We start from the raw sequence: 19,435 nt of genomic DNA on the forward strand, positions 1-19,435 counted from the left end.
AGTCTCAGAAAAGTAAGTCACCAAAAACAGGTGCTACCTCAGGTATGGTAGGGATGATGATAACAGACTGGAAAAACAATGATGTCAGAAGTTTAAAAAGGTTGTCCCTCAGCATAGTGTCTCATTAAGACACACGCAGGATGAGGTAAAAGCCCTCACATGTCCATACTTTGGGGTATGCACACAGCACAGAATGCATTAGCGGCGGCCTGTGTGCAAGATTGACAACTGAGTGGTCCCATCAGGGTACTCAGATTCAAAGAAAGCCTCTGCGTTCCGCCTCCAAGTGTCACGTGACTCATCCGTGTGGGGAGGGGTGGGGGGGCGGGGGGGGTGTTCCCATTCTAACCAGTTTAGAACTTTGAACATTTACATTTTCTTAACAGCTTATCAAAGAGTGCTCCGATCTTCCAGCGACAATGTAACGTCATTTTATCTCGGTGGTTTTGTCAGTCCTGTATGCCCCTCCCATCAATGACTAGATGTGGCATAAAGTACGATCACTTTAAAGTTGTACACGTAACACAAACAAGGAACGACAGCTGATCCATAAGGCGCAGCCTGAGTCACATCTCCCAGCATCACCTGGGGACAGGATGGGGGGTTCCCGCTTCTGCTGCCGTACACGGGAGGCCCTCATTCTGACGTCTGTGTCCCCATCCCGCCCTCCCCCCGCCCCCCGCACAGCGACAGCCACCCCAGGAGGTCGAGCGGTCCTGTCCCCATGGCGTCTTATGCAGTAAAGGTTAGCGAAACAAGCCCTGGTTCCAAACGCCCTGAGTTCTGCAGCGGGCACGTTGCCTTCCCCGGAGCGGCCCAGCTCCTCTTAGCCACACGCTGGGGAGAGACCCCGGAGAGATGGACGGATGGCCGCCTGGGAAACTGCATCTGATGGAGGAGAAGCCAGGCAGCTGCTCCAACGCTCCTCCCCGCAGTCCAACAGCGTGAAGTGTGCGCGTCGCCTGTGTGGCTGCGTGTGGCTCAACTGTCCTGTTTAAACGGTGACAGGTTAAATTTTATTTTATTAATTTTACGTAATTATTACACCGGTTTGTGCTGTTTGCCTATCACTGGTGAATCATTCCAAGGTATTTTAAGTGACTCCGTAGACTTGAGGAAATTATGCTGGAAATGACGCTCCCAGGAAGATCAATAACGGTCTTTTTTTGAAAATTAGGTGAAAACTCTTCTTTCCCAACATTCCCATCCAGCTGCTTTCAGTGGAGCTAAGCTCTGTTACGTCACAGGTCTCAGAACAAGGACTCCGGAATCCAATGAACTGAATCTGAATCCCAGACGTATGCCTAGTGCCTGGAACACCTGCAATTGCTCAATATCTGTCACTGCTTTGATGTCACTGAGGACAGCGTGGTATAAGAGGAACAAACGCACGTCTCTCCCCAGAGACGGGACATGTCAGGAAGGAGACCGGTGGGATGGAAAGGAACGTTTGTGTTTCCATTCTCAGCCCACACTCCCTGTCAGGAAGCAGTAGAACTCACGAAGGTCCGAGAAGAACCACTGTCCGGGGAGTGGGGAGGAAAAGGGAGGATGCATCAGAACACGCAGCCAGTTAGGACCACCCTGGGCCGGGGGCCGGAGGACACAGCTTCTAGGAGCAGGCACGCCACAGGCCTGCATTTGCCGGCTTCCCCCCCAGAAACTTGTTTTATTTCCGAGTCCGGTGGTTCCGCAGAGCAATGCTCGCTCGATCGCCTCAGCGGCGTGGAGAGAACCGGGTACCAAAGAAAACAGCGGGCAGAGTCGGAGAGGCCTCTCTCTCTCTGAGCCCCTGGAGCTGGGAGTGCGGGCGCCTGGCCATCTGTCCAGCCGCTTCCTCGGGGACACCTGAGAACTTGCACGGCGGCCGTCCTCGGACGCAGGCCTGTGTGAGGTCCTTTACTGTGGATCCCACGTGGGGGGCCGCGCTCTCTCTGCCAGTGAGCTAGTTCCATCTTACAGTTCTGACCAGTTCCCTCAGAATATATCTTCCTACGGAAGCTGAGTGCCGGCCCCTGGCCCTCGCCACCGCCCTGGGTGGGGGGCGCTGCTGGTGGGCACGGGGCTGCTCCAAACAGGGACAGCACAGAACCCAGCCCTGCCTCCTCCCCGTCACCTCGGCAGCCGGGGTGGATCCAGACACCAGGGGAGGACACATGCACAAGGTGCCAGAAAAGGATGCATGCTTGCCAGCTGCAGGGAAGCTGGAAAGAAGAAAGGATACGCCTGACCCAGGTCGACAGGGGGTGTGTCTGGTGAGAGCAGGCGGGCTGGGCCACTCATTGGGGCATCACTCACCTGGGACAGGCACTCAAGGAGGCCAGATGAGCCCAGGCCCCCAAGAGGGAGATGTTCTTAAGATCAGAAATGACAGGGTAAGAAAGCCGTCCATAGTCAGCCTCGCAGACTCGGGGTTATTAGCACAGGTGGAAGACAGACCCGTTTCTCCCTATGTGACTTACGGAAGAAGCTCCACTTTAAATCCTTAAAAGTTCTGCGGCACACGGGGCCCACAGGCCCTGACACTCCGCTCGGAAAACAAGCTGCGGACTCTCTGGCGTCTGGACACGCGTCTCATGTCCACAAGTAAATCACACGGCCCTCCACGCAGGACCGCACCTCACAGACCATGGGCTCCACCAAAGTGTGCCCCTCCCTCCTCACCTCTCTCACCAGATCCAGGACGGCGGCGCGCCCTCCAGGTCTGGGCCATTGGCAAGACCCACCGTCAGCCTTTGTGCTTGCCCCTCTCTGAGCACATTGTCCCTAAAGGACCCCCAGGGCTCCACCATCTACATGTCACCAAACTGCTGTTCCCAGAGGTCAAGCTTCAGAAGAGTCACTAACAAGAAAACACAGAGAGGCTGGCCCGAGGAGGCGCCCTGGGCTTCACTGGAGGACACAGGGCACCGGGAGGCTGCCTGCCTGCCTGCTCTGCACCCCAGCTCCTCAGTCAAGGGCACCCCCGTGCTCACCACACACCCAGCTGTCACCACACGTCAGGGCAACACAGGGACAGTCTCCCTACTAAGCTCATTCCATTTTCTGATTGAACACAAACCAGAAGGGAAGCAGGGGAACTACCCCCCACAGGAAAGCGTCAGACCAGCCCTGAACACCACAGGGGATGGGGCCTTTGCGAGGCCGTGTCACCGGGCTGTCCCGCCCCTCGGCCAGAAGCTGGGGTCATACCCAAACCACAGCGGGGTCAGTCACAGAAAAAGGACCTCAGGGTGGTCCAAGGACACTCTGATGTCTCACGTGGGCTTGTCGTGACTACAGGGCGCTCGATCCTCGGGACTGTGTGCGGAGGCATCTGCACCCAGAAACTCCCGTGAGTGCCTCACTATAGAGTCACGGCAAGTTCAGAACCGAAGCTCAGGACACTGTTCGGGAAGAAGCCCCGGGCCAGCCGCGGAAGCCCGTGGGCTCCCTGACTCACCGTGGTGGTGGTGGTCACCTCCTCCGTCACGACCTTCAGGGTGTCGACCACCGAGATGTAGCCCAGCCGCTTGGCGATGGCCAGGGCTGTGTTGCCGTTCTGGGGAGAGGGGGGAGGGAGAGAAGCCTGTGAGCTCAGCGCCCTGCCTGAGCCAGCACCTCCTCCAGCTCCAGGCTCCGCTGAGGACATCGCTACTTCGCACTATTGCATCTGAATATGTCTGGTAACTTCTCCAGACTGGAGTGCAGGTCACCATGGCAACACAACAAGCTGGATCTGCCCCACTCTCCCTAACGAGCAGCACTCACGGCTTTAACTCCTGGGTGTTTGACTCCGGGCACTGTGCACCCAGGCTGCAAGGTGCCAGTGAAAGGCAGATCCACGTGATCATCCCCGAGCCCCGGCTGCCGAGGAAAGCCCCACCCCACACTCGGGGCCACGGAGCAGGGCTCACTGTGCAGGAAACAAGGCCGGCCGGCCAGCAGCTGGGCGTCTGCACAGGACACTGAGAACCAGGACTTGGCCAGAGGGGGTGGTGCTGAATCAGACCACTTCAATTACATTTCAATGGACTGCAGCTGGAGGTGGGGGGCCCACTGCTCCCTGCAGCCTGACCCAAGCCCACTGCCTGCCTGAAATGAGGGAGGGGCTCGTTCAGGAGGGGTAGGAACCATGACACCAGAACAGCCTCAAACTTTCGCTGGGGCAGAATGACAAAACGGAAGCTGTCCTACTTGAGCACATGGTGAGAAGGCAGGTTATTTGGGAAAGATAGTCATGCTGGGGACAGAGAGAAGGTTGCAGGAAAAGAGGAAGACCACATGTGACAGGGATGGATGGACTCCATGGGAGAAGCTGTGGGCTGAGTCCCCAGGGCTGAGCAGGGCTGTGAGGACAGGACACTGTGGACACCACTCACTTATGAGGGTCGGCGGGGGCCAGGGGGCATGCGAGGGGTGCAGGCAGAGGGCCCTTACCGTGGTGGTGGCATCAGGCCGGGCGCCATGCTGCAACAGCACATTGATGATGTGCGTGTGGCCCTGCTGCGCAGCCTGGTGCAGAGGTGTGTAGCCGTTCTGTGGGGGCGGCCGGAGCGGAGGAGGACAGAAGGAGGAGAGCTCGGTTATCCTGCGTTCAGAGGCCTCGGTCTCACTTACGACAGTGCGGTTTACGGGGGCGACCTCCCCAGGAGCCCCGTTCTCAGCAGCAAACATGCCCACACACCATCTGCCCCACAAAACACGGAGTGCCGGGCCAACTCCACATGTCGCTCTGACCATTCCGAGCAATCCACATGGGGGACGTTTGCCGGGAGAAGGAACACCAGTGATTCCCGCCCCAGGAGGAAGGAGGGGAAGTGTTTCTGCTGAAACCTGCGGAGGGCCACACAAACCACGGCTGCCCTGCTGTGCCCTTCCTAACAGGTGACTTTGGGCTAGCTTCATGGAAGTCTGTCCAGAAGTCCCTTTCTCAGGACAGCGTTGGCCCAAGAAGGGCACCCTTAGAGAAGAGGAGGGCTCATGGGAAGCCCAGTTAGAAAAAAAAGTTTAGGCCCTGACCAGTTGGCTCACTGGTAGAGCATCAGCCCAGTGTGTGGAAGTCCCGGGTTCGATTCCCGGCCAGGGCACACAGGAGAAGGGCCCATCTGCTTCTCCACCCCTCCCCCTCTCCTTCCTCTCTGTCTCTCTCTTCCCCTCCCGTAGCCAAGGCTCCATTGGAGCAAAGTTGGCCTGGGTGCTGAGGATGGTTCTGTGGCCTCTGCCTCAGGTGCTAGACTGGCTCTGGTTGCAACAGTGCAACACCCCAGATGGGCAGAGCATCGTCCCCTGGTGGGCATGCCAGGTGGATCCCATCAGGAGTCTGTCTGCCCCCCCCATCCCCTCCACCACCCCCTGCTTCTCACTACAAAAAAAAAAAAAAGAGTCTTGAATTTGGGTCCTGTGACCATTCTGGTCTGAGTTTGCCTCCAGAGAAGGACGTGCCTGGAGCTGAGTGAAGGCCGGCCTCCTGCCAACATCTGGGTGAGTGGTCACGGGATGACCCAGGCACGGGATGAACCTCGTCTCAGAGGCAGTGACACCGGGCTGACAGCTAAGTCCTTCCCCACAGTCACTCTGGGGTCTGGTCCCGCAGACAGCATGACACCGATGCCCACAACTCCTGTCACCCCCAGCCTCGCCCAAAACCTCGCGCATCTGGGTCTAAGCTCCGAGGAGCCGTCACACTTGACACCTGTTGGGGTGTCTGCCCCCTGTCGTCTGGTGTCCCTGCAGCCCTGTGACCAGCTGCTCCGTCTGCGTGTCTGCTGTGCACACAGGGCCTGATGCACCCCCCGTGCAGTCACCGCGGCCTACTGTCCGGGGCTAGGCCCACGTACATGAGACGCAGTCCGTCAGTCTGAGCGTCCCTTGGTCCGGGAACAGCATCAGCTCAGCCGCGTCTGGGCACCCCCATCGCGGAACGACCCCACACCTGGGGAACTGCGCAGTCACAGGGACTCTCCCGTCATGTCACCCAGGGGCACTTGAGGATCCTGAGGGAGAGCACATCCCCCTAAATATTCCTCCTTTCCATGTGTTTACAAACCAAGCCTGGAGTCCGCCACAGGGTCAGCAGACGTACTGACCACTCGCCTTCACTGGGTGCTGCACGGAGACACCGCATCACCAAGCCAATGACACCAACGTGACATTCCTACACTCTATAGCTCTCACCATGCTGAGTGGACCTGTGGCCAGGAAACTGCCCCATGGATATATTTCCCAGGGAACTCTGGGGTGACGCACAGCCCTTTGCAGAACATGGTGGAAGCTTCACCCCCAACCCCCGCCGTTGGCCCGTCCTGCTGGGAGCTCCAGATCCAGCACTTCAGCCGGTGACCCGCACCTCCAACCCGCTAACCCGAAACAGCCGAGACCTCGAGTTCCATGAGGGATTGCATATGCTGCCCACGAACTCGGCCCTCACTTTCGCTGAAGTCGTAGGAAGATGTTCGCACACACTGCTTTTCTCCCTTACTGAGAGCCCTGGGATCTTCCTGGTATATTTTACAAAGAAAATGCTGACATTCTGCCTGACCAGGCGGTGGTGCAGTGGATAGAGTGCCGGACTGGGACGCGGAGGACCCAGGTTCAAGACCCCAAGGTCACCAGCTTGAGTGCGGGCTCATCTGGTTTGAGCAAAGCTCACTAGCTTGGACCCAAGGTCGCTGGCTTGAGCAAGGGGTTACTCGGTCTGCTGTAGTCCCCCAGTCAAGGCACATATGAGAAAGCAATCAATGAACAACTAAGGTGCCTCAACAAAGAACTGATGCTTTGATGCTTCTCATCTCTCTCCCTCTCTGTCTGTCCCTATCTGTCCCTCTCTCTGTCTCTCTCACACACAAAAAGAAAAAAAAAGAAAATGCTGACATTCTAAACCACCTTTGCAAATTATCATGGAATTAATTATACCCGTTTGCCCCAAGCCGATGACGTTACAGGATTTCATTGTAATCTTAAGCGACTAACAGTCCCACAAAACAAGTCACTTCACCAAATTTTCATACCAAGTCTGAGTAGTGAAAGCACTTAGGTTTATATGTGCATAGCAACAAAACAATTTCCAGTCGCTATGGTTACACAGTGAGGAGAAAAACACAATTTCTTTTGCAAAAAAGTCACTGTATGAACCACAGCTGTCCTTATTAAAAGAACACTTTCTGAGCTGTGTAACCTACCCTCTGGGGAGACAGAAAAGATATGTTGATTTCCCTCAGCAAACAGAATCTACTTAGTTCATTAAAAAAAGAAAAAAAAGAAAAAGAAAACCTGAAATGGTAAAATGAGATTTTTCTCTGAACCAAAGGCCCCTCCGAGTGCAGCTCAAACCCCAGGGAGACAAATGCTGCCCCCACAGGGGGTGTCCACCTTCCCCGTGTTACGACCCACCCCACAACCAGCACCAAAGCTGCACAGCAATATCACCTCGGGTGCTGCCCGCCGTGGTCCCTCTCGGAGATGCCTGGGGTCCCACAAGGACGGCCATCCCTCTGGGCTGACGTGTGACCTGACCCTGTGAACCACCTGAGAATTCTGATGGCATCACATCTCAGTCGGTTTCTCAAGACGCAGCCGTGCCGCCCTGGCTGGAGTCGGCAGTTCTGCCTCTCCCGCGTTCACAGCGTTGGTATCTTTAAAACATGACTTTTTATTTGATTGTGTACAGATGTGATTTTGTTTCTGCTTCTCAGAGAACGTCAGGAGACCGACTTCCAGACGTCCAAAGCTCTGTATGTTTCTAATGAGTCACATCTGGAGAGATGTGCTTCCCCCGCCCCCGCCAAAGCCTGCCACGCCGCTGCGCCCGGGGACTGCTGACGCGCATGGACACACGGCGTCACGCCTCTCTGGGGCTGCAGGGATGCCCGGCACCACGGCGGTGGCACACCGTGCACCACTCTTCCTGAGACTGCCTGAGTGAGTGCCCTGGCACGTGGTGCATCCCGACCTCTCCCTTCCGCTGCCACGGGGGGCACCCAGGACCACCACGCCAGCTCTGCTCTATCCTCAAGAACATCCACCAGGCCTCCCACACTGCCGCCCCCCCTGAGCGCGGCAACGTGGTGTTCCCAACGAGACAGAGCTGGAGGGAACCCTGGGATGGAGGCAAAAGGGTGTGGTCACCATGGAAAACAGCACGGAGGGGTCTCAAAATGTTACAAATATCTAAAGTACTACAAATTATCCAAAGAAGATGAAAACACCAACAGAGAAGCAGCTACACCCCAGTGGGCTTCAGAGTGGCATTGCTCACAGCCATCACGGAACAACCTGCATGTCCGTGACGGGTGAGCGGATAATTAAGTGGCCACACACACACACACACACACACACAGCTATGAGAAGAGTTGGTAGTTGCCAAAGACAGGGTTTTGGCGATGAGAGAGAGATGGGTGAGTGTCCAAAGGCAGAAAGAAAAAATGTGGTAATGAAAAAGAAATTAGTTAAAAGGGTATGTGGTTTCCTGTGTCCTGTTTGCAACTCTCTCCCTTGACTGAGGGTCAGGGACCTGTCCTCGAGGTCTAGGGAGGGAGGGATCAGAACAGACGTCACTCTGACAACCCATCACCAATAAAAGCATGGCGATTTAAAAGTGTGGACTCCTAATAAAAATGTCTTTTGAGGGAATTTTCTAGGCAGCACGAGCACTGCCATCGGGATATGCTTGGGCAGGCTGGAGAACGCAGTTGTGAGGGTGTGGTGTTCTGATATGATCTCCACAGTGACGTAGAAGAGCAGCTTAGGACAGGGACGGCCATGAGCAAAATGGGGACATCAGAGGTGAGGTGTTGATCAAGGAAGTAGTGGATGTCCCCTGGAAGTTACCTCAGATCAGGTCACAGAGAACAGGAAGGAGTGTGTAGGGGTGCACCGTGGGAAGGAATGAGTGTATAAGGAGGTGCACTGTGGGAAGGGGTGAGTGTGTTGTATGGGGGTGCACCGTGGGAAGGAATGAGTGTGTTGTACGGGGGTGCACTGTGGGAAGAAGTGAGTGTGTAGGGGTGCACTGTGGGAAGGGGTGAGAGTGTTGTATGGGAATGCACTGTGGGAAGGGGTGAGAGTGTTATATGGGGGTGCACCGTGGAAAGGGGTGTGTTGTATGAGGGTGCACCGTGGGAAGGGGTGAGAGTGTTGTATGGGGGTGCACTGTGGGAAGGAGTGTGTAGGGGTGTACCGTGGGAAGCAGTGTGTAGGGGGTGCACCATGGGAAGCACTGTGTAGGGGGCGCTCCGTGGGAAGGAGTGTGTAGGGGTGCACCGTGGGTGAGGGAAGCAGGGAGTTGGAGGTGGGGATGAAGTGTCAGGTGGCGGGGTGAGGCTGCTGAGATTTTAGACAAGAGACAGCAAGCTGAAGGCGTCCGCCCTCCGCCGCAGGGCTCAGAGCACGCCCACAGCAGGTCAGAGCCCAGCCGGAGCCTCAGTGCCTGGTCTGAGGTCCAACGCCTCCGCCTCCTACTCTGTGACCTCAGACAGGTCGGTGTTAAACAGCGATGGCGCTGACATCTGACCTCCAGGGTCACGGGGGAGGCGCTAACTTCCTGTACAGAAAGTCCTACGTAGCATGCCGGGGGCTCATAGCGCACGTTTAACGAGAAGTGGTTTTAAAAAAAGAGCCTCTGGGCCCTGGCCGGTTGGCTCAGCGGTAGAGCGTCGGCCTGGCGTGCGGGGGACTGGGGACCCGGGTTCGATTCCTGGCCAGGGCACATAGGAGAAGCGCCCATTTGCTTCTCCACCCCCCTCTTTCCTCTCTGTCTCTCTCTTCCCCTCCCGCAGCCGAGGCTCCATTGGAGCAAAGATGGCCCGGGCGCTGGGAATGGCTCCTTGGCCTCTGCCCCAGGCGCTAAAGTGGCTCTGGTTGCCGCAGAGCGACGCCCCAGAGGGGCAGAGCATCACCCCCTGGTGGGCAGAGCGTTGCCCCTGGTGGGCGTGCCGGGTGGATCCCAGTCGGGCACATGCGGGAGTCTGTCTGACTGTCTCTCCCCGTTTCCAGCTTCAGAAAAATACAAAAAAAAAAAAAAAAAAAAAAAAAAGAGCCTCTGGCTCGACGCCTGTCTGTACTCTGTCCCATGGGTGAGGACGGGGGCGGGGCCAGGCCAGACGGTGCAGCTGTCCCCGTGGGGACCCACGTATCCTATAGTGATTGATATGAGGGCCCGTGTCGGTGGGCTGCACTTCATGGCAGAACCTCTGCCGGCAGAGGTTACGGGGATGGAGAGTCTCAGATGCCTCACGCGTGCACACGCACCCTGCACGCACACATGCCCTGCACGCCGCTGTGCAGAGGAACTAGAAACAAAAGCCCGGGTACCATGGGGAGGGACAGCCACCCCGGGGGCTGAGCCTTCTGCAATGGAAATGACGTGAGAACGGCACTGACCCTGGTTTTGGCGTTGACGTTGGCTCTGTGCTTCAGGAGAAAGTTGACCATCTTCACGCTACCATAGTGACAGGCCACGATCAAAGGTGTGTAACCAAGCTGCAAGGAACAGCAAGCAATACATGACCACTGCACGGGTTAACACTGCACTTGAGGGGCAAGTGGTGCAGGGTCTCAGTCCTGGGGGTTGCGGAGACATCTGTCTGATTGTAGGAACACCACTCATCGGGCGTCTGCATCTGGGAACACAGGCACAGGGGAGCAGAAGCGGGAACAGGAGGACTCCCCATCCGCAAAGGAGACAGGCGTGTGTGGGACTTGAGACAGAGGCACGGACGGCAGGGCCGGTCTGACAACAGGCAGGGGAGACGAGCCCGGAGAGGGTCCAGCAGAGATGCGGGACAAGGCCAGGGAGGTGGGCTCGAGGAGCTCACGGCGGGCAAGGAGAACGTTGCGTCATCCCGGGCGCGGAGGCGGGCAGGCAGGTGCAGGAGAACCCGGGAAGCTCGCAGCTCTGGCCTGCAGAGCTGGGACCCCTGTTCCTCTGTCCACAGGGACTTGACTCCAGGAAGAGTCATCATCGTTCCAGAACCGGTGTTTGATGGGGAGGAGGAGTCATACACTCGGGTCATCCGGGTCAGGACCCACCCCGAAGACGGCAACAGCGGCCCCTGTACCTTTGTGTGTGCGTCCAGGTCCGCCTCGTGCCTGGCGAGGATGTCGGCCACGCTCACTTTGTCCTCCTGGGCAGCAAGGTGTAAGGCTGTGAGTCCACTCTGTGGACAGAACGAAAGCAGAGGGTCCCGCGTGAGGAAGGACACTTTGTCATCTATGATGTCCTGTCCTGAAAAAATTCCCATGAGTTTGCAGCTCTCCCCAGAAACTGCATCTCCTGAAGTTGACAAAAAAAACCCTCCAGGGGACTGAGACTTGTCACCCAAGACAGAGTCTCAGTTCATCAACTCGTTCAGCAAATCACGTTTTCCACCTGGGATACTTGCATTGTGACCTGAGGCCCTGCAGTCACTCTGCAAACAAGCTTCCAGACAAAGTCCTTCTAACCCATCTGTGTCTTCTACTGAATCTACTGACTCACATATGTCATTGATCAACCAATCAGGGCTTCCACTTGATAAGCACGGCCATCATCTGTATCTTCACCAACAAAACACCACATCAGGGTAAAAAAATAAATGAACAAACCATGTAGAGTTATAGGACAGGGGTTCCGAACAGTTTTCTCCAGCTGTTTGCTGGGACCCTATGAACGCTCAATGAAAAGTCACCCCATTCTTCACAGACAGCGTCAGCAACGGCCCCGGTTCAGGCAAAACGCTCGGCATTTTACACCAAGCGGTTATTTTAACCGAACAGGCAGAGGAAGCGCAGCTGAGAATCTACAGAGCGGAGAGGAAGGAGGGGCGTGAGGGACCCCACCACCACCACCATCAAGTGGCCGCACCACCTGGTTGGGTGGCTGCCATCAAGAAGACGAGCATTAACGAGTAACCTTGAAACTCTGAATCACCTAACCCATGTCACAGGTGTTTCTGAGTCACTTTCGGTGGCCAGGAAGTTTGTCAGCGCCTGAGGGTCAGTGAACAGAGCTCTGTTCCCACTGGCTCTGTCCATTCGCACCATGGGTCCCCTCCTCCACCACACCCTGCAGCTGCAGACTGAGGCAGTGGACTGACTGGCCCTGGAGCAGTCACCCCCGCCGCCCGCCCACAGAGCACACCCGGTTAAAGCTGGCAGGCTGGTCTGTATTGCCGGCTAAGGCTGAGGAAGGTCAGCCACGTCCACAATTCATGACCTTGAGCCGCGCATGCCTTCAGAACCGAATGCCCATGGAGAGGAGAGCGTTCTCCTGCCAGACAGCGGAGAAAGGGCTTCTTATTCAAAGGCCAGGGCCTTTTCATTCTATTTTATTATCACACGGTGACTGGACAGCAATCCAGTACCATTGCTCCGTTGTGGGTATTCCTGAGAAACGGTCATTTGGAGAAGTGTGAAATTGCTGATTTCAGTAGCTCTTAAATAGAAAGAGAAGACACTTGCTTTTCAAAAGCCACGGAAAAATCTGTTGTTGTTTTTTTTTGTTGTTGTTATTACTGAGAGACCTGCACGGTTGCAACTGGTTTCAGTGAGTACACAGAGCAAAGGTAGCTATGGATTAAATGGATGATAGATAGATAGATAGATAGATAGATAGATAGATAGACAGATAGACAGATGACTGTGGATGATGGATGGATGGATGGTAGATAATAGTTTATATAGATACATAGAGAGATAGATGATAGATAATAGATGATAATAGATGATGGATGGATGATAGATACATAGAGAGATAAACAGATGACAGATAATAGATGATAAATAAATAGATGATGGATGGATGATGGAAAGATGATTGTAGGTAACAGTTTACAAATAGAAAGTTTTCAGATAGATGTAGAGACAGGCATGTATGTGTAGAAATCAACACACTTTTCTATGTGAGTATCTTTCCCCTTGTAGCTCTGACTCTTACTCTACTGCTGTAACTATGTGTGTCCACAGAGGCCATTCTCTGGTTTGAGCTGAAATGATTGAGAAGCTTCATTGCACACTCTGGTTCCTTGACCACCTGCCCATTCTGGTTCCTTGACCACCTCCCCAGGCCGGCTGAAGAGGGCTCAGACCTCTGTATTTCCCGGCGCCCCGGCCACCACGTAGAGGTGCCTCTGTTGCTCAATAGGCTGGAGAATGACGTGGGCAGTGGGCAGGGACTAGCCCCAGATGGAACGGTCACCTCTCTCTGGACTTTGGAATTAGGATCAGCTGGCAGGACGGCTGGGTATGGATCGTGTGCAGACCGACGGCCTGAGCCACGGGAACACCAGTTCTTGGGAGTGACCAGGTAGCCTGTCTGAAGAGCCGCTCAGAGGGGCAGCGAAAGAAGGCCACAGAGAGACGTGACCAACATGGACCTGCAGGGAAAACTCAAGATGCCAGGGTAAGCTGCGCATCTGTGAGCCGACGCTGACGTCCAGGGCTCTCCCGGCCCCACAGCTGGCGCCCCCACGGCCCTAGAATTCTTCAAGATGCTGCTGTCTCCTAGAACACCCTCTGCTTCCTGCAGGTCGTCTCAGACGTGTGCACTCACCCAGAAGACTCTTGGCTGAGGCCCGAGGCCAGCGCGCACAATACCTTGGTTGACGTGTGAATGTCGGCACCCTTCTCCAGGAGCAAGGTGACCATCTCGGTGTGCCCCTCCTGCGAGGCCAGGTGCAGCGGGGTGACCCCTTGTTTGGTCACAATGTTCGTCTCCGCTCCGTAGTTGAGGAGGGTGGTCGCGATTTGCATCTGATTCTTCTTGGCAGCGATGTGTAACGGGGTGTAGCCATTCTACAAATAAAAAGGTAAAATAAACAAACAGGTCTTGTCCACTGAGCCACTGCCCGGGTGTTTATCTCTGGAGGAAGTCAATAGGAAGCTACAAGCACACTGACGGTCCTCCCAACACCACCCAAACCTTGATAACCCACATTACAGGGCGCCGTGTTGCGCTATGAGGCAGAAGGGGGGGACATGGGAGCCCCAAACCTTAAAATGTGCCCCTCAGTGTCCAGGTTCTCTCCTGAAGGGCAACATCCGATCAGCCAGGTGCTTCGGCTCACCCTGCCTGTCACACCTGGGCCTGCATAGCCCACTTTGGGCTCCTTTCTTCCAAACCAGCCTTCCCGATCCTGCCTATCCGCTCTCCCCACAGGACCCCGTGTCCAGGGCCCTCTCCACGGGGGTGACTGTCCTGAGTGGATGCCCACTGGGGAACTCGCCTTTGAACTCCGCCACCGGAGTTCCGGGCGTAAGACGTGAGACTGGGTATTAGCACCGAGGAAGATGGCATTAGTGCAAGGGATGGTCCTGTTGGGACCCGCCTGCTGACAGACACACGGGGCTACGTGGAGCCCAGCCCCGCTCGCCGAGGCCCCGCGACAGGCCGACCTCCCTCGCCCTCACCTTGGCAGTGGCGTGGGGGGATGCGCCTTTGTCCAGAAGCAGCAAGGCCACCTCCTGGTTGTCATAGTGGGCGGCGACGTGCAGCGGGGTCAGGCCATTCTGCGGAGGGTGGTGCGGGGTCCCAGTTAGTGAGTGGCATTAGCGTCCCTGAAACTGCCAGGAGGCGGAGGCGGGGAACCGGGCTCGAGCGAGTCCACATTAATCAGTTAATCTCGTCAACAGGAACAAAGCGGGCAGAGTGAACAGCGACTGAGCGACTCCACGTCAGGGACGCAGCTGCGCCCGGGAACGCTGGCCGAGCGACAGGGAGGTCCAGACACCCCGTAACCATCCGGGCACAAACATGTGGCAGGGACGCCCCTCCCCGAAGACACGTGTGCGTGGGTCGCGGACGGACCCCGGGAGCACCGCCTCCCCTGTGCCCCCCCCCCCCCCCCCCTGTACCTTCCCCGCGGAGTCAGCCGCCACGCGCCGGTGCAGCAGCAGCTTGGCCACGTCCAGGCTCCCATACTTGGCCGCCACATGCAGGGGGGTGAAGCCTTTCTGAAACGCAAAGGGTGAAAGAGAGGGGGGCTCACCTTCCTGACCCTGACACGTCCCTTCCAAGTGTCCATGCACGAGGCCAACGAGGCCTCACCTCCAAGCGGGGCAGCACCGGCCATGACCAGGATCAGGCGACAAACCGCGGCCCCACCCAGACTCTGGCCTCAAAGGCTGAACAAGAGAAATTTTATTTTAAGAGCTGGGAGGCTGAGGAGTGACTCTGCGGGTGGGGGAGGCAGAGTCCCGCAATCAGTGGAACAGCCCCGTGTTTTGTCTTTTTCTCGCCTCTAAAATCAGGAGGATGAAGAGAACAGCAGCTCTCCTTCTGGTCCCTCTCTCTGTCCTTCTTTTAAGATCTCAGTTGCAAATTTCATCATTTAAATATTGGGTCATGGTAAAAAAATATATAATAAAATAAATTAAATTAAAAAGTAACTTTTGGTGATTCAATTGAGTTGTATCTTTTGCGGAAACAGCAAGATAAAAGGGTCCGAGAACAACAACAAAAAGAAACAGTAACGAGTTGAAAGGCACCTTTCCCAGAAAACCCTCCATGTCCTGCGTACAATTCCTCTGGTAAAATGCAGCCCTCCGGTGATAATACCAGAATTCTAAATACACACAGCTTTTTCTTTCTTTTTTCTTTTTCTTTCTTTCTTTCTTTCTTTCTTTCTTTCTTTCTCTCTCTCTCTCTCTCTCTCTTTCTTTCTTTCGAGAGAGAGAGAGACAGGGACATCGAGCTGCTCCTGCATCTGCCCTGACAGGGAACGGAACCGGCCACACCTGCACTACAGCATGGTGCTCTAAGCAACTGAGCTATCCGGCCAGCACCTACACACACACAGCTGCTGTCAAGGTCGTTCTCCCACGTGTTTCTGCATTCAGGTGCACGTCTTGTGTGCCTCACGCCAGGCTCTGTGACTAGCATGTGTCCCTGGACTCAGGTTACAAGGTCGACAGGCCGGCCGGTCCCTCACAGTGACTTCAACGCCATTGCCTTTGCCAGGCCGTGTCGCCCAGGCTGTCTGGGCTCTGTGTGCAGAGGGCGGCCTGCACAGCCCACAGCAAACACGTGTCGTGTCAGGTGGGTGAAGGCACCCCCTGGCCACTCTGCTTCTCCTCCTATCTCAGTATGTCCCCTGAAGATACCGCTCCTTCCACAGGGTCACCACACACATTATTTTCAACTGGGGCGTCGTTTTTCTTTTTTGGTTCTTGTTGAACATGTGGTGCATGGAACTCCGTGGACGAGAGTGAATCCTGCTTTTTCAAGGGTGGGACAAGTATAGGAAGGTTCCTGTCCTTGCAGGAGTCCATTTCGTTGACATCAGCTGCCCCGCCCGACACAAGCAGGAGGAAGTTCTCAGGAGCTGTCACCCAGCCCCTTGATGCACGTGGAAACCATGATTAGCCAGAACCACACAGAATCTCTGCCGAAGACCCCAGCACAGAGGTTGGGAAGCGCCCTGAGCCACAGTCTGCCTCCGTCCCTGACCCTCCGGGATGGATGGGGGCTCACGTCTGCCCCCCAGCAGAGCCCCCTCTGCTCCTGCCTGGTACTCTCTCCTGCTCAGCAACCTCATGGACGGTTGCTCTAGATACGGTTTCAAATCCTAAAAGTCTTCGAAAGAGGAGAGAGACCGCCTCTATTCTCTACTTCTGCGGTTTATGCATCTGAATTTCATTTACTGTATTTTTCACTCCGTAAGATGCACTTTTTTTCCCCAAAGGTGGAGGGGAAAATGCCTGTGCGTCCTATGGAGCGAATGTTCATTTTTTTTTTTTTTTTTTTTTTTTTTTTTTTTTTTTTAGCTGCTGCGGGTTCCCGGACAATTAGAAGAGTATTTGCACATTAAAGTCTCTTCTCCTTTGTTAGTAACAGTGCTGGTGGTTGTTAATCCTGCTGTTGAGTTTATACTGTAGAAATATTACTGTGGTTTATTTTATTAAATATTTTAACACACCACTTGGTTCAGATACTTTTTTTCTAATTTTCCTCTTTAAAACCCTACGTGCGTCTTATGGAGCGAAAAATACGGTACTTATCACCCTCATCTGGTGAGCCATCACACAGCCTCTCAGAGACTATGATTACAAATATTATTATTATTATTATTATTATTGTTATTATATGTTTGTTGTTTAGTTTCTGATTTTTTTTTTTTAATAATTTTTACAACACTTTCAACTCTTCAGGTTTGGGTAACTGGCAATGTCCTCCAGCAGCCCTCAGACCTGGCGTAAGGGCCCAAGGGCTCCTCCTGCTCAGTGGGGCCCACAGGGCCCACCTGCAGACACCTGCAGACGCCTGCAGCCTGGGCCTGGCACTGACGCCGAGCTGTTCTGAGCTAAGAAAAGACTGTCCCTAATCCTCGGGGTCACTGCTGTCTTCACGGGCAGCGTTTTGCCTGAAACAAGGCATCCGTTGTCGGTTTTACTTCGTCTGTTCCCTACTTGACTTCTCATGTGCCCAGCTCCTCTGGCTCCAGCCAGCTGGGTCTGTTCATGTTTTCTTCTGAGTCACATCCAAATGGGGATTTCAAATCGAACGAATCAAGAGGAGAAAAAAGTGACTTTGCCCCGGCGTGAGCTCTGCACCTGAGTAAACTTCAGGCTGGTGCGTCTCCTCTGTCCAACAACAGAAACACCTCATAGAGTGTGGATCTCCGGCCCAGGTGTGTGCGGTCAGACGCTAACACTGTGTGGGGGTGTGGCTGGGAAAGACCAGGGGGCCGAGATGGGGCGACGGCTGAGTCTAGTGTTGGGAAGAGGCAAGGCCAAGCAAAGTGGACGTCTGGGGTTACCAAAACTGTGGCCCAATACGGGGTGGCGAGTTCAGCGCAACTGACCCTCCCTCGAGAGTTTTACACCAGCCCCGACTGTTTGGGGATCTTACGTTTTTCCCCCTGGGAACACGTTCTAGACTTTACCATGGAAAGGGGAGGGAAGGGGCCCCCGCTTTATGGAAACCTTCTGAGCTAAGGCACCGGACAGACGGCCCTTGCTAGACACAACACCGGCGCTGGTTACCAGACAGACTCCAGCACCCCCTCCCCAGAAATGACACAGGGTCTCCCAGTGCCCTTGGACCCCGGAGAAAACGCATCTCAAGCATTCGGAGAGAAAGAACTCAGGGAGCCTGACGGACAGCCACCCTATGACAGTCTGCAGCAAGCAGAGGGTCCCCGATTCCTCCCACGGCCACACGGGCCATCCCTTACCTTGGTCGCTAAGGAGTGGGCGGCCCCCGCTTCCAAGAGGACAGAGGCCACATCCACCTGGCCCTCACGAGCAGAGATGTGCAACGGCGTGTACCCATTCGTGGTGGCGGCATCGGGGTGGGCCATGTGCTGCAGAAGCAGCTGGACAATCTCTGTCTTGCCCAGGCGAGAGGCGATGTGCAGCGGCGTCTGTTCCTCCTGCAACTCAAGTCAGGCGGAGGTCAGCGCCACACAGCCCCTGGAGCCCGACTGGGTCACCCAGCAGATACTGCGTGGCGTGTTGTTGGAACCTCCTGGAAACCCTATGCAAAAGGAAATTACTCCTACACTAGCCCTGGCCGGTTGGCTCAATGGTAGAGCATCAGCCCGTGTGTGGAAGTCCCGGGTTCAATTCCCAGCCAGGGCACACAGGAGAAGCGCCCATCTGTTTCTCCACCCCACCCCCTCTCCTTCCTTTCCATCTCTCTCTTCCCCTCCCGCAGCCAGGGCTCCATTGGAGCAAGGTTGGCCTGGGCACTGGGGATGGCTCCATGGCCTCCACCTCAGGTGCTAGAATGGCTCTGGTTGCAGCAGAGTGACGCCCCAGATGGGCAGAGCATCACCCCCTGGTGGGCATGCCTAGTGGATCCCGGTCGGGTGCATGCGGGAGTCTGTCTGACTGCCTCCCTGCTTCTCACTTCAGAATAACACACACACACACAAAAAGAAAAAAAGAAGAAAGAAAGAAAGAAAGAAAGAAAGAAAGAAAGAAAGAAAGAAAGAAAATTACTCCTACCCTGGCCACAGCTAATTTTATATTTTGCTATCAAAGTGGCCTGTTTGGCAAAACCTTTCTTACATTTTTTAAAGTCTGAGTTTCCCTCAATGTGGCCTTGTTCCTAGGCACAGCCAGGAGCCCAGGCTTCGACCTTCATTCATATTTAAATACAAACCAACTCTTGGTTCTGAATGAGACAGAAATCTAGTCCCAAAGCCCTAAGACCTAGATTCTCATCCAAAAGTGTTCAGGAAAGCACGGTGCTCGTGCTGGGAACCAAGTCAAGAGAGAGGGAAAGGGTGTGTGTGTGTGTGTGTGTGTGTGTGTGTGTGTGAATCTTGGCTAGCACTCAGCACAGAGAGTGGCCGCATCCTCGCGGAGGGGCTGCAGACAAAGAAGACATTGTACGCCGATTCTCACAAAGGCCCCGGGACGCGGTGCTGACGGGTCTGGGACCTGCATCCTGATGAAGGTGGGAGCTCGGACAAGACAGACGGGGTGAAGGGTCAGCCATGTGCTCTCGCGGGAAGACACGGAGGGGACGCAGAGG

At 55.2% G+C, this 19,435-nt stretch overlaps 1 protein-coding gene across 47 annotated transcripts in view; it reads right to left on the minus strand.

Moving 5' to 3' along the window:
* ANK2 (ankyrin 2) overlaps positions 1-19,435 on the minus strand; it is a 380,522-nt gene that overhangs the window by 70,614 nt on the left and 290,473 nt on the right. For all 47 annotated transcript variants that reach the window (XM_066234064.1, XM_066234103.1, XM_066234095.1 and 44 more), the window contains 8 exons: positions 18,129-18,326; positions 14,809-14,907; positions 14,365-14,463; positions 13,552-13,749; positions 11,037-11,135; positions 10,360-10,458; positions 4,420-4,518; positions 3,443-3,541 (listed from right to left, as the gene is read on the minus strand). In XM_066234064.1, the coding sequence (XP_066090161.1) occupies positions 3,443-3,541; positions 4,420-4,518; positions 10,360-10,458; positions 11,037-11,135; positions 13,552-13,749; positions 14,365-14,463; positions 14,809-14,907; positions 18,129-18,326 (990 nt within the window). The remainder of the gene's footprint in view (positions 1-3,442; positions 3,542-4,419; positions 4,519-10,359; positions 10,459-11,036; positions 11,136-13,551; positions 13,750-14,364; positions 14,464-14,808; positions 14,908-18,128; positions 18,327-19,435) is intronic.

The sequence above is a fragment of the Saccopteryx bilineata genome, chromosome 1 (genome assembly GCF_036850765.1).
Source record: "Saccopteryx bilineata isolate mSacBil1 chromosome 1, mSacBil1_pri_phased_curated, whole genome shotgun sequence".
NCBI lineage: Eukaryota > Metazoa > Chordata > Mammalia > Chiroptera > Emballonuridae > Saccopteryx > Saccopteryx bilineata.